Genomic DNA, 14,311 nt, shown 5'->3' on the forward strand with positions numbered 1-14,311 from the left:
CACCTTTCGAGGCCCTGTAAAAGTTTTTTCAAGGGTGCAGAGCGCCATTCCATACAGCAATTTTTTACTATAACAATGTTTAAAAAACACTATAGCTAAACTTAAACACAACGAAGTTGGTAAAATCAGCCCTTTACTTTGCCATATTGAAATTGGACCTTTTATGAAAATACGGACAGTCACTGACATATTTTTCTTGCATGGAAGGGGCCGTAAATCTTTTTGCATTATCGCACAACCGGAAAAAGAAACAAATGTCATCAGGAAAAAGTTTTTTTTTAAAACTTGAGAGTCCGCGACCAAAGATACGCTTTCATGCCGTGTTGATGACATCTTTAGATTGATGGTACGAAACAAAGCTTTCGCTTCTACTCCGCCACCGCGGCTGATAACATCGCCCGCAGTGGGATGACTTTGCACCCACCGCAGATTAACTTGAAAGACAAAACACGAGAGTAACGTGAAAGAGAAACTCTCCCGAAACAAGAGTCCAACAGTGCTGACGAGAAAAGGGTTGAAGGGAGACAGGAGCGAGAGCAAAAGAATGTGACTGCGATGAAGGCGTACCATGTGCGTTGCGTGGATCAAAGGCGAGTGTGGCAAAGGTGTGTGGCACGAAGGTGGGTGCAATGTTTCACCTTGCCCCCCGCCCTCTTTTTATTATACGATTGTATCTAAAATGGTGAGTTTGCTAGGCCCATGTTGATCCACCATAAAAAGCTAGTCACGAAACTGATCTTAGACTGTATTACTAAAGAAATTGAAGGGTTTTCAAGGGAAAAAGAAAGAATACCAGGACTTTCAAGGGCCTTGAAAACATACTTTTCAATTTCAAGGGTTTCAAGGACCTGTGTGCACCCTGGTGCAGTACGCTACCAACGGCACTACGCCCCACACGCTGTAGAACACATAGGTGAAGATGCTTATTGCAATAGGTTTGGCGGCAATAGCTATGAATGCGGCGTGTGACGACCCGGAAGGTCAATTGCTGGTACCGGAATAAGTAACTGAGTGCGCGCCGATGTTTTCACGTTAGACGGGCAGGCAAGTATTACGGGGAAGCTGATGCGGCAGGCGGCTACTGCTCTCCATCGTGTTTCTTGTTTCTCCACAATTTCTTGTTTACATGCGATCTAGCGGCCGGAAAACCTATACGACCACTGTGTGCAGCAGGGAACAGTGGGACGTTTAGGTTATCGCTTATTAAAAGCGTGCAGTACACTTCCAACGGCACCACGTGCTGAGAAACGGATAGGAGAAGATGCTTATCGCAATAGCATTGGCGCCGATAGCTGTGAATGCGGTGTGCGACGACCCCCCGAGATGATTTGCTGGTACCGGAATAAGAAACGGAGTGCGCACCAGTGTTTTCACCTGAGGTGGGTGGGCAGCTATATACTGTTCTCGACCGCACACGCCTCGCACAGTCTTGTTTGCATGAGATCTAGCGGCCAGAAAACGTATCATACGATTGCAGTTTGGCGATGTACTGAACGTTGGTGCTGAAAAATTGTGTTTCCCGAGAATGTACGAACTGGTAAAAAATAAGCGTTACTCTATTGGGTAATTTTTGTGTTCTTGATCGCGTACGTTGGCGCCGGGAAATTGTACGTAACGGGATCGTATCAACGAGGTTCTACTGTACTTTCATAGCATGGTCCTAGCATGGTTTTATAGGTTCTACTGTACGTTCATAGCATGGTTTCTAGCATAGCATAGAATGGTCCTGTCATAGCAGGACCATTCCATAATAAAGACAAATTGTGTAAGGCAAGCTTTATCACTGAAGAAACCGAACATGAGGCAGGGGGTGCAGAAGTGTGTTTATAAGCACATCATTTGTGCCCCTTTAACTTACGAGTGGTGAGAAGAGATGCAGCAACAATAACTTTAGCATATAGGGTAGTAGCTCTAACCATCTGTGGTGACCGCTGTACCTGTTGGTGTAGTTTCTCATATTTGCAGCTTTAACAAAATGGCACAAATTGGCACAATTGGTACAGCATTGCCAACAGTGTAGCACATTGCAGACAATTTCACCAAATCATCTATGCACACCCCGCTAAATAAAGGCTTAAGGCTTGCACATTAGGTACAGTCAGAAGTACTGAGGTTAAATGCAGGGAGACCCATGTGAAAATAAAAGACCTACCGAGAACTAAACAACACCCATACCTGCATCATGAGGCCACTTTCCTCTTCACAATTGCACACGCACATTACAACTTCGTCACTTTTGACCTCCGAAGATGTGTCACCAGAATCAATAGTTGGCGTACTTTCTGGTCCATGCCCTGAACTTTCCTTGGCTGTGTAAAAGGAAGCACGGGCACATTACTTAACCATACAAATTTGCTGTCAGCAATAGTTATTACTAAAAACACATTTGTGAAAAGAGCATACATTTGCCATGTTAAAAGACCATCGGGTACCACTAGGAAATTCTGTTACGAAAATAGAATATTTACTACTCGGCTTTTTGAATATTCGGTGTAAGATTTGACCGTTGTCGCAGTGCCTTGACATATGCGAACTTTCTGCAGTGTATGGTATCCGTTGATAGGCATGATTTTAACAGCATATTCACAATACGTTTACCGGGTATTCCACTCTTTGTTCTAGCAGTGCCGTGGGAAATGTATTAGAGGCGTTTTACTGTATTATGCCAAATTCTGACCAAAAATGGACAATTTCTTTTTATAGACACTAGTGGCCAACATATTTCACCTCCTCAGAAAGGATAAATTCACTTCTGCTGGCGCTGTCCCATTGATTGTGTGCTGCCATCTACCAAAAGCATGTGCTAGAAAATGTCAAGTACTGCTGACGAGCTGAGCTCGCCCTTGGCCATTTTCACCATTAGCACATGGATGAACCCAGCTCATCTAAGGTACTCAAGGGGTTAAATAATCTATGGCCATCAGCAACTGAAGTAGTGCACGCCATGAATAACTTCCCATGCAACCATTTCCACTATTCTATTTTTACATTACAAATTTCTTGGCAGCAAGGAATTTTTGTGGTATTAGAGCTGTCAGTGAGTGACTTCACGGCGGTCCCATACTAGTGCAGTGCTGTTACCCCGAGACTACAATTTCGAGCCAGTTTAGACATGTGCAAACTAAAGCTTCCCAACATGCAGCAGCAACGGCAAATAAAAAAGGCCACACTGGCTATATAGGACATTTACCATTACTGTGAATTGGAAGATGAGTTGTTAATAAAAAGTAATATGAGTACACACACATTCCTGTGCATTCTATAATATACTGTAAGTTTGCGCTGTGACTTTAGAAAGGTGAACATCCTGGCAGAAGCACGGACAACAGTGCTTACAAGCCGATGGAGGCATTTTGCACAAAGAATACAGGAAACTCCCCTGTGCGAATATTCTATTTTTCTATTAATAACTCTGTTTGGTGCCTGTTCTGCACATTACAACACTGCAGGCATCCTTGAAATCTTGCTCATTTCCTTGTTGTTCCCTTTGCTCCCCTCCCTCTTTTATGATGCTGTGCTGGCACCAATGCAGGGATTGAAGTGGTCAAGGGAGTTTAGGAGCAGCCCTGGGAGCAGGAAATTTGGAGCATTGGAGCAGGCGTGGAGCTTGAATTGTCCATTATGGAGCAGTAGACATGCAGTTTGGTAAGGCTCAGTATGAGTGAAATAGAAGCAGATGAAGAGAAGCTGTTGTTTATTTGACTGTAAAGAACACTATTAAGTTATGGCAAATAACTTCTGTGAAAGCTCGCAAAATGGAAGAAAGTTCATGAAAGTAAAAAATTGTGATCCACCTATGAGCATGAAGCTACGAAGAAAACCATTAATTAAGGGCTTCTCAGAAACCACTCTTAAGTTGCATACCGTATGTGCCAACTAAATGTGTCCAAGAAGAACATAACTGAGGGTTCTTCGCGAACAGCGCCAATTGTGTGTTGATAGGCCTTTGTTGATGCTACCAGACATTTTTTTTGTTGTGCACAAGCAACTAATATTTAGGTTGAATTATCTAACATTTAATAACTTATTTGATAAGGTGCTAATGCAAAGGTTGTGGAGGACGTCGAAAAATGCCCAATAACAGTGCAGTGTTGACTTCTTATAACGTAAGTCGCCGGAGTCTTGAATCTCTGCACTATAATCAAAACACAGATTTTATTACGATAGCAATTATATGGACACTCCAGGCGCATTTCTGCCGTTTTCGTTGCTGTAGGTTCCGTAGAAAGTCCAAGGGTAATAAAATTGTCGCAACATACCGTATGCTGTATGTGCGAGTAAAAGCGTGCGTGGGGGAGCCAGCGATTGCGGCTAAATCTCGTGCACGCAAGGCTCCGGGGGGAGAGTAGGGAGGTGGGGGAAAATTCTACCGTTCTACTCTGGGCGGCCGCAGGCGCCCGCTCGGGCCGCAAGGCTCTGGGGGGGGGGGGGGGGGCACGTGGAACATCCTATAAATAGCATTTGCCATTCAATTGACACAGATTTACCAATACGGCGCACAAGCAAGTTCCAAAATGTATAATTAAACTGATGAGCCACCCGCTAAACATAGTACAGTAGAACCCCGCTGTTACGTTCCCGGGTGCTGCGTTTTCCCGGCTGTTATGTCGTTTTTGGCCGGTCCCGGCACAGCTCCCATAGAACCCAATGCATTGGTAACCCCGCTGTTACACCGCAACTGTGGGACAGTTCCCGCATCATACGTTGCGAACTGCCACACCGCGCCCGCCCGAGCGGCCATTTCGACTTTTCATGTCGCTTGGCTTGGTTGCTTGACGATGGCATTGGCCGCCGAAAGTGCTGGGGGCGACATTAATTCCGTATTTTCGGTTTCCGCCAGCAAAAGTATGGCCTTTGATATCCGCTTTTGCTATCGAAAGATGATGTCTATGACGCGTTGCGGCCCTAAAATTGGTTTTGGCTCATAAATGTTCCGTATAAAGTCCAAGGGCGATAACGCCGTCGCCGCGCGCCGTATGCTTTCTTTCGCGCGCGAGACGCAGTCGTCGGCTCCCCTCGCACGCTTTTCACTCGCACATACAGCATACGTCGCCGCGCGCCGTATGCTTTATGTGCGAGTGAAAGCGTGCGAGGGAGCGCGATGTATGCTGTATGTGCGAGTGAAAGCGTGCGAGGGAAGCCGCGCGGCCCTATGCTGAATGTGCGAGTGAAAGCGTGTGAGGGGAGCGAACGACCGCGTCTCGCGCGCGAAAGAAAAGCAGGGAGGAAGCGCGCCTCCTTCCGTTGCGCTCGAGGCACCAGCGAGGGGGGGGGGGGGGGGGGGGAGAGGGCAGCGTTGTGCTCTGGCATCATACTGCGCGGCGGCAGATTCTACGCAGTGTAGGTGCGTCGGTGGCTCGTGGCTTTGTTCCTGCTGCGTGTTCTCGGCGCTCAGTTTGGGTTGAAGCGATAGACAACAGCACGAAGGTCACTTCGCTCGCTTCTGAAGCGACGTTTAACTGCGCGTGTCCGCGCTCATCGAGTGTGATGTGTTCATGTTTGCCTGTGGGCGCTGACACCATGTTTGTTAATTAGTTAATAACCGAATGTTTACAAGTTTATACAGACGATAAAACTACTATTCTTACTTTGTATAGCTCATCGCAATCGATACTTCGGCTGTCGGGCGAAACTACTTTTTGTCGCAAGTAAGAATTAAAATAATATTGTGTGCAGTTCAACACTACTCCCATTTCTCAATTTTTCTTGTTTCCTGGCTCTTGCGTTTCCCGGCTCTTACGTTATTTTTTTATGGTCCCGTGAAAAACCTAACAGTGGGGTTCTACTGTACAACTTAATCATTCAGTCGAGAGCTTGGCTTACCTTCCTGACTGCCCCATAAAATGAATGCCCGTTCAAATAATTTTTAGCTAGGTCGCATAAGCACACAAATGCGCAAGACATATAAACATTCACAAAGCATTGTATAACACAAAACGGTTTTCATTTTCTTGTGGCCAAGTAACAATGCGCCACCAAACACACCCACACTGCAAGGACGCCGACGCTCAAAGGGATTGCTTAGGCTTGGATTCCAGAGCTAAACGCTAGCCGATGCACGACTATGGGTGTGTGGTTGCCACTCAACCACACATCCTGCTAAATTTAACAACATTGCTCGAAATTAGTGTTTTGGAGTATAGGTTGGCGCAGCACTTCTATCCCTGCAATGACACCCTATACCATTAAGATGTTAGCCCCAAAATTAGGCTGAACTAGTTCACTGTACTGTATTTTATAGTTTTCGCTTCCCTTTCTCATTTTACAAGCTGTGCCTATCAGTTTCCAGGAAATGCAGTTGAAGCCAGGTGCAAGAAATCGGCACTACACTGAACAATAATGTCACAAAAGAGCACGTAATCCAAGCGTGCGCCGCGTGTCATGCAAGCCAGCGAAAGAACACGCCGGCCCCGCGGAAACTTCAACAGAGGGGGAGAGTGCATACGCCTCAAACGACAATGCGACCAACGGCGCCTGGATGTCTAGAAGAGCCTCGACGAAGCGATGTTAACGAGAGAGAGAGAGTGAGAGAGCACAGGCGCCGAGACACCTTCTCGCCCGGTGAGACGAGAGAGATAACTACAGTGTGAGTGTGCGCCAACAGCATGAGTCATCACCCCCCCTCATTATGATGAACAATAATGATGAACTTGGTTTCCCTCTAGGGTTTGTGCATTGCATAGCAGAAAAAAGAAAAGTGGTCACCTGTCTCAGAGGTCTTTGCCTTACGGTTGCTCTCTTCCTTAACAGTAGCACTGCGCTTGCTGCCATCATCTGACTTGTCGCTGCGTGTGCTTGATGTGCGCTTGCGCTTGCGGTCACTTCCGGATCCAGCTGATGCCCTGCGACTGGCTGCAGCCTCCATGTCTGCGATTAGCGCTTTCTCGGTCTTGGCAATCTTGCGCTTCTCCCGGCCTTCCACCAGTGTAGTGAAGTGAGGAATGAAGCGCATGCGCCGTGGTTTGGCGAGTGGAACTGCAGGTGTGGTGGTGGTTGTGGTGATAGCAGGGATCGCTGCTGCTGCTGCAGCAGCAGCAGCTCCCAGTTGCACTTCAGCGGTTGATGTAGATGGTGGGAGTGCTGTGAGGGGCTGCTCCAATGCTGACGTCTGCTCTGGCACTGTCAGTGGTACTGCTTGCTGCTGCTGCTGATCAGTGCTTGGTGCACCTGTAGACAGAAATGCAAAATGAATCTAAATATGTGTGACAGCTATGCTGCATTAAGAAATCGAATGTCACTAATAGCCCTAGGCATCGGGTTTCATTAGCAGTATGCCACATGTGCTATTGTTCAACAACTGAAATGTGAACATGAGAACTCAAATATGAACATAAACTCTGCAAAAATTGCGAGGAACAGCCTTTATGCTGGTCGATTCAGAGCTAGACACAAAAATGATGCGCCCATGGTGATGTCGAAGCTGCACCTGTTTCGATTATGATCAATTTTTTTCCCCCTTGAGCTATAAATAACTACCACATGTATTCGACGACTTTATGGATCTTTGTGCTCATCCTAGCTAACTGTCTCTGCTTTACTTGCATTGCTTTAATTATATGTACTTATAGTCGGACATGATTTACCATTTATTTCCCTCTGTGTAATACCCTTGCTAGAGGGCCTTCACAGGTACTACCATCAAAATCCGTGTATAATATGAGGTTTTTTTCAAAATTTTACCATGTAAAATTTTTGCCTTGTATTATATGTGGATCCCAAAGTTCTCAGCCTAAAATTTGCAGTATCAGTTTAGTTTTTGCTCAGTGCTATCATCATAAAGACTTGTAGCAGAGGATGCGTTATCTTGCGATGGCGTCGGTAGGCTGCTGCTGCTATCAACAGGCGCCATTTTCACCATGCTAAGAATCGGCACATTCGCTAATCTATCTCTCACGATGGCGGGACCGCAAAAGCAGTACCCAGCTGCCTTTAAAAGGAAAGTTAGTTTAGCTGCCAAGACCATCGGAAATTGTGCCGCAGGGCGGCACTTTGGCGTCACCGAGGGTAGCGTTCACGGCTGGGATGACATCCCAGTTGCAACTGCTGGACATTTGCATTATCAAGCCTTTTAATGACCAGATCAAGTGCTGCTACCATGAGTGGATGAGGTCGGGAGACCCAGAAATAACGGCTACCGGCGGTTGAAACGGGCCTCTCCAGCGGTGCTTTGTAGCTGGATTGCGGATGCATGGGCAAGCATCCCCAAGGAGTTCGTCAGTCGCTCTTTTAAGAAATGCGGCATCGCCAATGCACTTCACAGCACTGAAGATGACTTTCTGTGGGAAGATATCTCTGACAAGGTGCCATCGGGAGACAGTGCCCGTGGAAAAGACAAGGACTGAATGTTAACTGCAATGCAAATAAATGTTTTCTGTGAGTTTTCCTCACTCGCATTATATGCGGATGAAAACATTTTTTTCCCCGTTATTGCTATCCCCAAATAACACCTCGTATTGTATGTGGGTCCGTATTATAGGCGAGTTTTTTCGGTACATTGAAATAAAAAATCATAAATTTCACGAGAAAACATCCGGTTTTTGAAACCCCTGAAACAAACCACTCATGGGAAATTACCTGTTCCAGTTGCTTCTTCAGATACTATTAGAGTCTCCAGCTTCGCCTCCGCCTCCAAAATACTAGCCTTGTCAGGACACACAAATGCTTCATGAATGGGCAGTCCATCTTCCTCCGTGTGACCGAAAGCCTCACCCAAGTCTTCAAAAGCTGCCTCAGGTACAGGAGTCTCTGAAGGGTGCTCCGACTTGATTCTGACCAGCTCTGGCTCAACTGCTTCAAAGGAGACAGGCTGAGGCAAATCAGGAGTTGTGCTTGGTGGAGTACGATCGGGCGTTGCTGGCAGCACAGGCTTGCCTCCATGGTAATGCTTGAGGTGCGACGCCAGGAGGGGCTCCTTGCGGAAGCTCTTGTTGCAACCCTCAAAGTGACACTTGAAGTGGTTGTGATCCTCTTCAATGATAAACTCCTTGGGGGCAACTGTGCGGGAAACGACAAGGTAAAGGCTCGACTGATTTCTGGAAGAACGTAAATTCTTGACTGCCAAGAAAAGAAGAATGATGGGCCCTTTGGCTGCACAATAGATAGGGTGATTTACAAGGAGAAAAAGAAAACTGCACAGTTCACACCATGTTGTGACTCAAATGCACATGCTCTCAACTAGGACTTTCATTGCTCCACGGAAACCTGACGAGGCCAATTAAGGAGAAGGTGAGCAAAAGATGAGTGCAGTACTTCACGCTTTTCATTTCTTTTTCATTTGGCCTTGCACTAAAATTTGAGCCTACGTTAAGTCTTCCCTTTATCTGTTCTCATCTGGTTCAGTACCGCAGCAATCAAGATATGCAATACGAATAGGCCTAATACATTACGCTGCAAACTTAACTCATAGTCTGCTTGTACATGCAAAACCGTGAGCAGACTCTCCTTTCAAAATCTCTCTCATAACACGCATTGACACATTTCCAATTCGGGCAAAATTTAAATTCCTGAATGTGTGCTTGTGTGTGGCATGCTCGCTATCAGACATTAAAGCAGTGCAGAGCAAGGACAAAGGCTTACTTCGTCTGCCATCTGGCGTGTACTGCGCAGTTGTCGAGACATCTAAGCCTTGGGAAGTAAAAGAAAGAAAAAGAAAGATAAGTTAAGGGAAATTTAAATAAAAGAAAGTAATACCAACCTAAACATTACAGTGAGGGAACTGCATTACCTTTTCAACTCCCAGTGCAAACTTAGTGCATGAAGTGTAGTGCTAAAGGTTTATTTAACCAAGCAGCCAGCATATCTTCTTCCAATGTACGCAGTCTAAGTCAATGATGATTGGAATAGCACAAGTACCACTCAGCTATGTATATATACAATGCCATTTTCACTAGGCATACCTTTAAAATGCATACACAATCATTTCTGTGCCAAAGCAGTCAGCAGGTTAAGAGCACCAAAATCAACTTCACGAATTTGTCTTCAGAAACAAAAGTAGTACTGCAATTACGCAGATACAAAACAAATGATTGCTATAGCAAAACTAAATGTGTATGGCTAAGAAAGAGGGACGAAGAAAATAGAATCGGTGCCGTACCAGGGGATGCACAGTGATCTTGAGCCGTGATGGTGTGTGCAAAATCAAGTGAGGCGTGAGAACTACCATCTGCAAGATCTGTTAATAAAAGCGAGGCATGCAATTAGCACTGTAGAAAAATACTGCAGTCTAACAAATCATGCAAAGCAGTAAATTGTGTGGTTAAAGCTCACTAACAAGTGGCATAGATAGTAATTTTTTTTTTAGTGAGAAATGCAGACTATAATGAGAAGGTGGAGATGTTAGCTGGCTGATTACCTGGCATGCTACACCAGGTATTGGGTAATAATTAGGATAACACAGTGATCACACACACACACACAAATAGCACATACACCCACAGACACGCCCATATGTGATAAAGCTATTCACTAAGTTTTGCTACGCCCTGTAAACTGAGAAAAGCGCATTTTCTCAGATTTTGCTCAGTTGCTATACATGCAGTCTCTTTATGTGTGGCTTGGGTGCCAAGTGGAGTGGAGTATACTGTTTTACAGTGGTTAGAAGCTTGTCTACTGAATGTAATGGGTGCTAATAATTAAGAAAGGGTGCACATTTGTCTAAAGAAGCACTATTAAATCTCCCTTCCTCCTAAGCCTCCACTTCGTCAACCCACTTTGTATTCCGAAAAGTGGAGGCCAATGCCATCTGTTCACTGTTCACTGAAGTGGTCAGGGCTCAATTAATAACACTCATCAGTGATTCCCAAGAAAAAAATTTTGCAACCACAAATTTTGCAACCACACATTATGAATGTTTATTTGAGAGCAATGGCATTGGAACATGCTTGTCACCCAGCTTCTCACTGCAAGAATTGGTGGTGGATGCTATTGAAGAAAAGTGTTTAATTCAGAAAAATAATGACGTTTGATCAAATTAGCAACTGGCTATGCATTCCCACATTTCCCATCAGTTATCTGTGCTATAAAAACTCTACCGGCGACCCATTTCTGGAACTGGCACCCAACAGTTTGCGTTATCCGCTGTAGCAGCTTAAATGAAAAACGCAATTCTTCTATGATGAAAGCCACTTCCAAACCGATTCCAATTAATGCATCAGCAAATACTACTAATGGCTTTTTTTCTAATGAATACACCATTTTTTCGCTCGTTTTCCATCATAACTATAACATTGAACTTGTTATTAACAGTAGCATAGCCAGGACATCACTTCTACAGATGCTATCACCCTAATCTCGGCTTATAAAAGGGAACCTGACACTGAATGATTACCCTGGTTATGCTGCTGCAGTTGAACATCTAGGAACAACCAAGGCGTAGCTATAGCAAACAATGCACTAGGGAAATTCACGAGTGACAAGTTACTGAGTCTAGGAGTTGGGAAGAGGCAATGAAAGATGCACTCTTGTGAAACCTGCCCAATTCCATTCATCAACATGTATTTTAAGTTCAAAAGTAGTTTTGATTTAGATGCTACAGTCCTATAGTGCTTCGTATTCTCCACATGGACAGAAGGGAAATATGTGCGAAGAAACTACACTGCTAATTCCTCCGACAAGGAGGGTGAGTGGGTGTTGGGCTCCATTACAGAGACTTTCATAATAATACAACCACCACCACCACTTTTTCCTATGCCCCCGGTTTACAGCACAGCAATTCACAGAGGATGGGAGGAACCATGCCTTTTGCTGTGGCCGACGATTTTCTCTCCCGTTTCGGTGAAGGCTCATCCCCAGCGAGACTCGATTTACGTTTGCACTGCAAGAAAGATTGCATACAGTTTCACTGGCATGTTGCAGACTTCAATCACTTGACAGGTCACAGAAGCCGGAGAAAGGCAAGCCAGAAGAGTTCCAATTTTGGACAAAAGCTTGTTAATAGGCATGTGCGAATACCAAATAGTAGCACATGTCAAACTGAATCAAGAAAAAAAGCAGAATATCGAATTGAATATGAAATATCAAAAAAATTCTTTCACAAAATTGAATGCTACAAATTTGGGTAAGAAAATACTGTGCTGCACATGCTTGGGAGTCTTCTAGCATTGCACAACAAGAATGTAGCATCAAGATATACAGACCGATCTACTCTTATTAAAGGGAACACCAAATTAGTACGCCAGCACTGATTACAGCTCAGTTCTAGTATATATGAAGGTCTGGAGAATATTTTTTTTTAATTAACAGAATTTCTGTTAAATAGAATCAAGTGCTTCTGTTCCTCTGAAACTAATAAATTAATGACTTTCCATTGCACTGAATACCAATGAGCTTTTCAGTTTAATAGTGGACCTGTGTATTGCGGCAAACTTTTATTACACAGAAAGTTTTGCTCTTCAATTTTTCTCCAAAATACGGAAGGGCAGGGTTCTCCCCACGGTGGGCAGCGGTGGTTTTGCCGCCCACCTCTCGGGCTTCAAATTTGCTGTACTCGGGGGCAACTTTCTGTGCCTGTGCAGTGGAAGCTACGAGTGCGAGGGGACGGCTTCCGCAAGCGCGCTGTTACGGGCAAGCATGGATGCCGGCGGGAAGCTGCCGCACACTCTCACGAGCCAGAACCACAGGCCAAGAAGCTGGCGGTATACGCAAACGATCGCGGTACTAGACCTTGGAAAGTGCGATCGTGTGGCATACCCGAGAGCACGGAGGTTACATTTCTCCGCGCGCGTAGCTGGTATGGCCACAGAAAGAAGGAAGAGACGCTCCTTCGTTGCTAGGCGACACCCAATGTGTTGTCGTTTCCCCCCACCTCTGGCTTTGTTTCCTGAACTCATGCGCCGCGGCGTCCACTTTCTGCGTCTTGTCATCTGCTAGCCTACTGTACCGGTTGCTGTAAAGGGTACACGGAAATCCCCTGATTTCGCAATATTAGTTCGTAGTACGGAGGCTTTAACGTGACACGGAAACCGAATAACGATCGTTATTCTGAAAAGTTTGGCATTCCGAAGTTCGTAGTGCTGAAATATGTGTACATTGAAACAAGTAGTCAGCAGGGGATTTCTGATAAGTTCGTTAATGTGGTGTTTGTATTAACGAGATTTTGGTGTATTCTGGACACTTGCTGAAATCTGCCATGTTGTAGATATTTCAAGGTTGCATAATCTGGTCGCGAGTAGAGTCACCTTCTGTCTCTTGTTTTCACATAATTTCTGGTTTGCAAAGCTTATGCTTACAGTAAGGCCTATTTGGTGTTATATAAGTGTAATCCTATAATCTAGTTAACCATTTATTGATGAGTGTTGCCTACAGAAAATACACCAGAAAGATATTTTTTTTCTTGCCAAGTTTCGCTATCGAGTACAGTTTCTGGCTATATGTCTTTGGCCAACACTGAATGACAGGCAGCAAACGTCATTTGTTGATTTAGAGCAGGAACTCAAAACAAGAATATGCTTGGCATGTGACTCGCAACCTTTCTAAAGCACAGTCAAAGGAGACAGACTGACGCAAGATCTCCGGCTACAGCGGTATGATACACATAATGCTAAGCGAATGCAATGTACACCTATGGTTCCCACATGACGAGAGCTGTCTGTACAAGCCCCAAAGGAAGCTATAAGTGGGTCGGAGTGAAGCCCATTTCTAGTTTTCTGTTTTATTATTCCAAAAATATCCTGCAAAACATTTTTTCTTTTTGTTCATTTTTTAAATTCTTGATTTATTTTACACATATAGGTGAAAAATAAACATTCCGCTTCCGGGTATCTTTATGTCTCATGCTTAAAAGGTTAAATCTAATGTCTATATTTAATGCCTCTTTAATTAAAGGTATATTATATAGCTTTGGATAACTACACAAAATGAGGTGTGTAGTTACCCAAAATCCCTAAGCACGTTTTCATAACATAATTGACAACCTGACTGGTGAAAATTGGCTAAAAGAAACGACAACAACAACAACAACAACAACAATAATAATAATGGGGTTTCCCAGTGTCTCTATATATTGCTTACAAGCGCTTACTTCACTTCTGCGCTTGGAGCTTGTTGGTGCTTCAGGGTAGATGGCTTTCTTGGCCATAAATTTCCCTCCTACAAGCAATATTTTCTTCTTGGACTGCGATGAGGTACTTGAGGTGCTTGTTGCCGGAGAAGCACTTGCTTCTGCAAATTAAATGGACATCCCTATTTAGCACTTGTGATGTTAAGCAGAATCAACACTGGAATGCCTAATGCTCGCTGTTGCAAATGTTGCAACTCGCTGAAGAGCCCTAAAAAATGTATGAACATGGCAAATAGAATCCAAGTGCACTGACCA

At 44.6% G+C, this 14,311-nt stretch overlaps 1 protein-coding gene across 1 annotated transcript in view; it reads right to left on the reverse strand.

Moving 5' to 3' along the window:
• The window catches only part of LOC119440617 (PHD finger protein 20), a 43,536-nt gene that overhangs the window by 17,828 nt on the left and 11,397 nt on the right, over window positions 1–14,311 (reverse strand). Inside the window, exons 6-12 of the mRNA XM_049662986.1 lie at window positions 14,018–14,157; window positions 11,737–11,812; window positions 10,094–10,171; window positions 9,577–9,624; window positions 8,575–8,994; window positions 6,706–7,167; window positions 2,176–2,309 (exon numbers count right to left, since the gene is read on the reverse strand). Coding sequence (XP_049518943.1) covers window positions 2,176–2,309; window positions 6,706–7,167; window positions 8,575–8,994; window positions 9,577–9,624; window positions 10,094–10,171; window positions 11,737–11,812; window positions 14,018–14,157 — 1,358 coding nt within the window. The remainder of the gene's footprint in view (window positions 1–2,175; window positions 2,310–6,705; window positions 7,168–8,574; window positions 8,995–9,576; window positions 9,625–10,093; window positions 10,172–11,736; window positions 11,813–14,017; window positions 14,158–14,311) is intronic.

Source organism: Dermacentor silvarum, chromosome 2, assembly GCF_013339745.2.
Source record: "Dermacentor silvarum isolate Dsil-2018 chromosome 2, BIME_Dsil_1.4, whole genome shotgun sequence".
Taxonomy (NCBI): Eukaryota; Metazoa; Arthropoda; class Arachnida; order Ixodida; family Ixodidae; genus Dermacentor; species Dermacentor silvarum.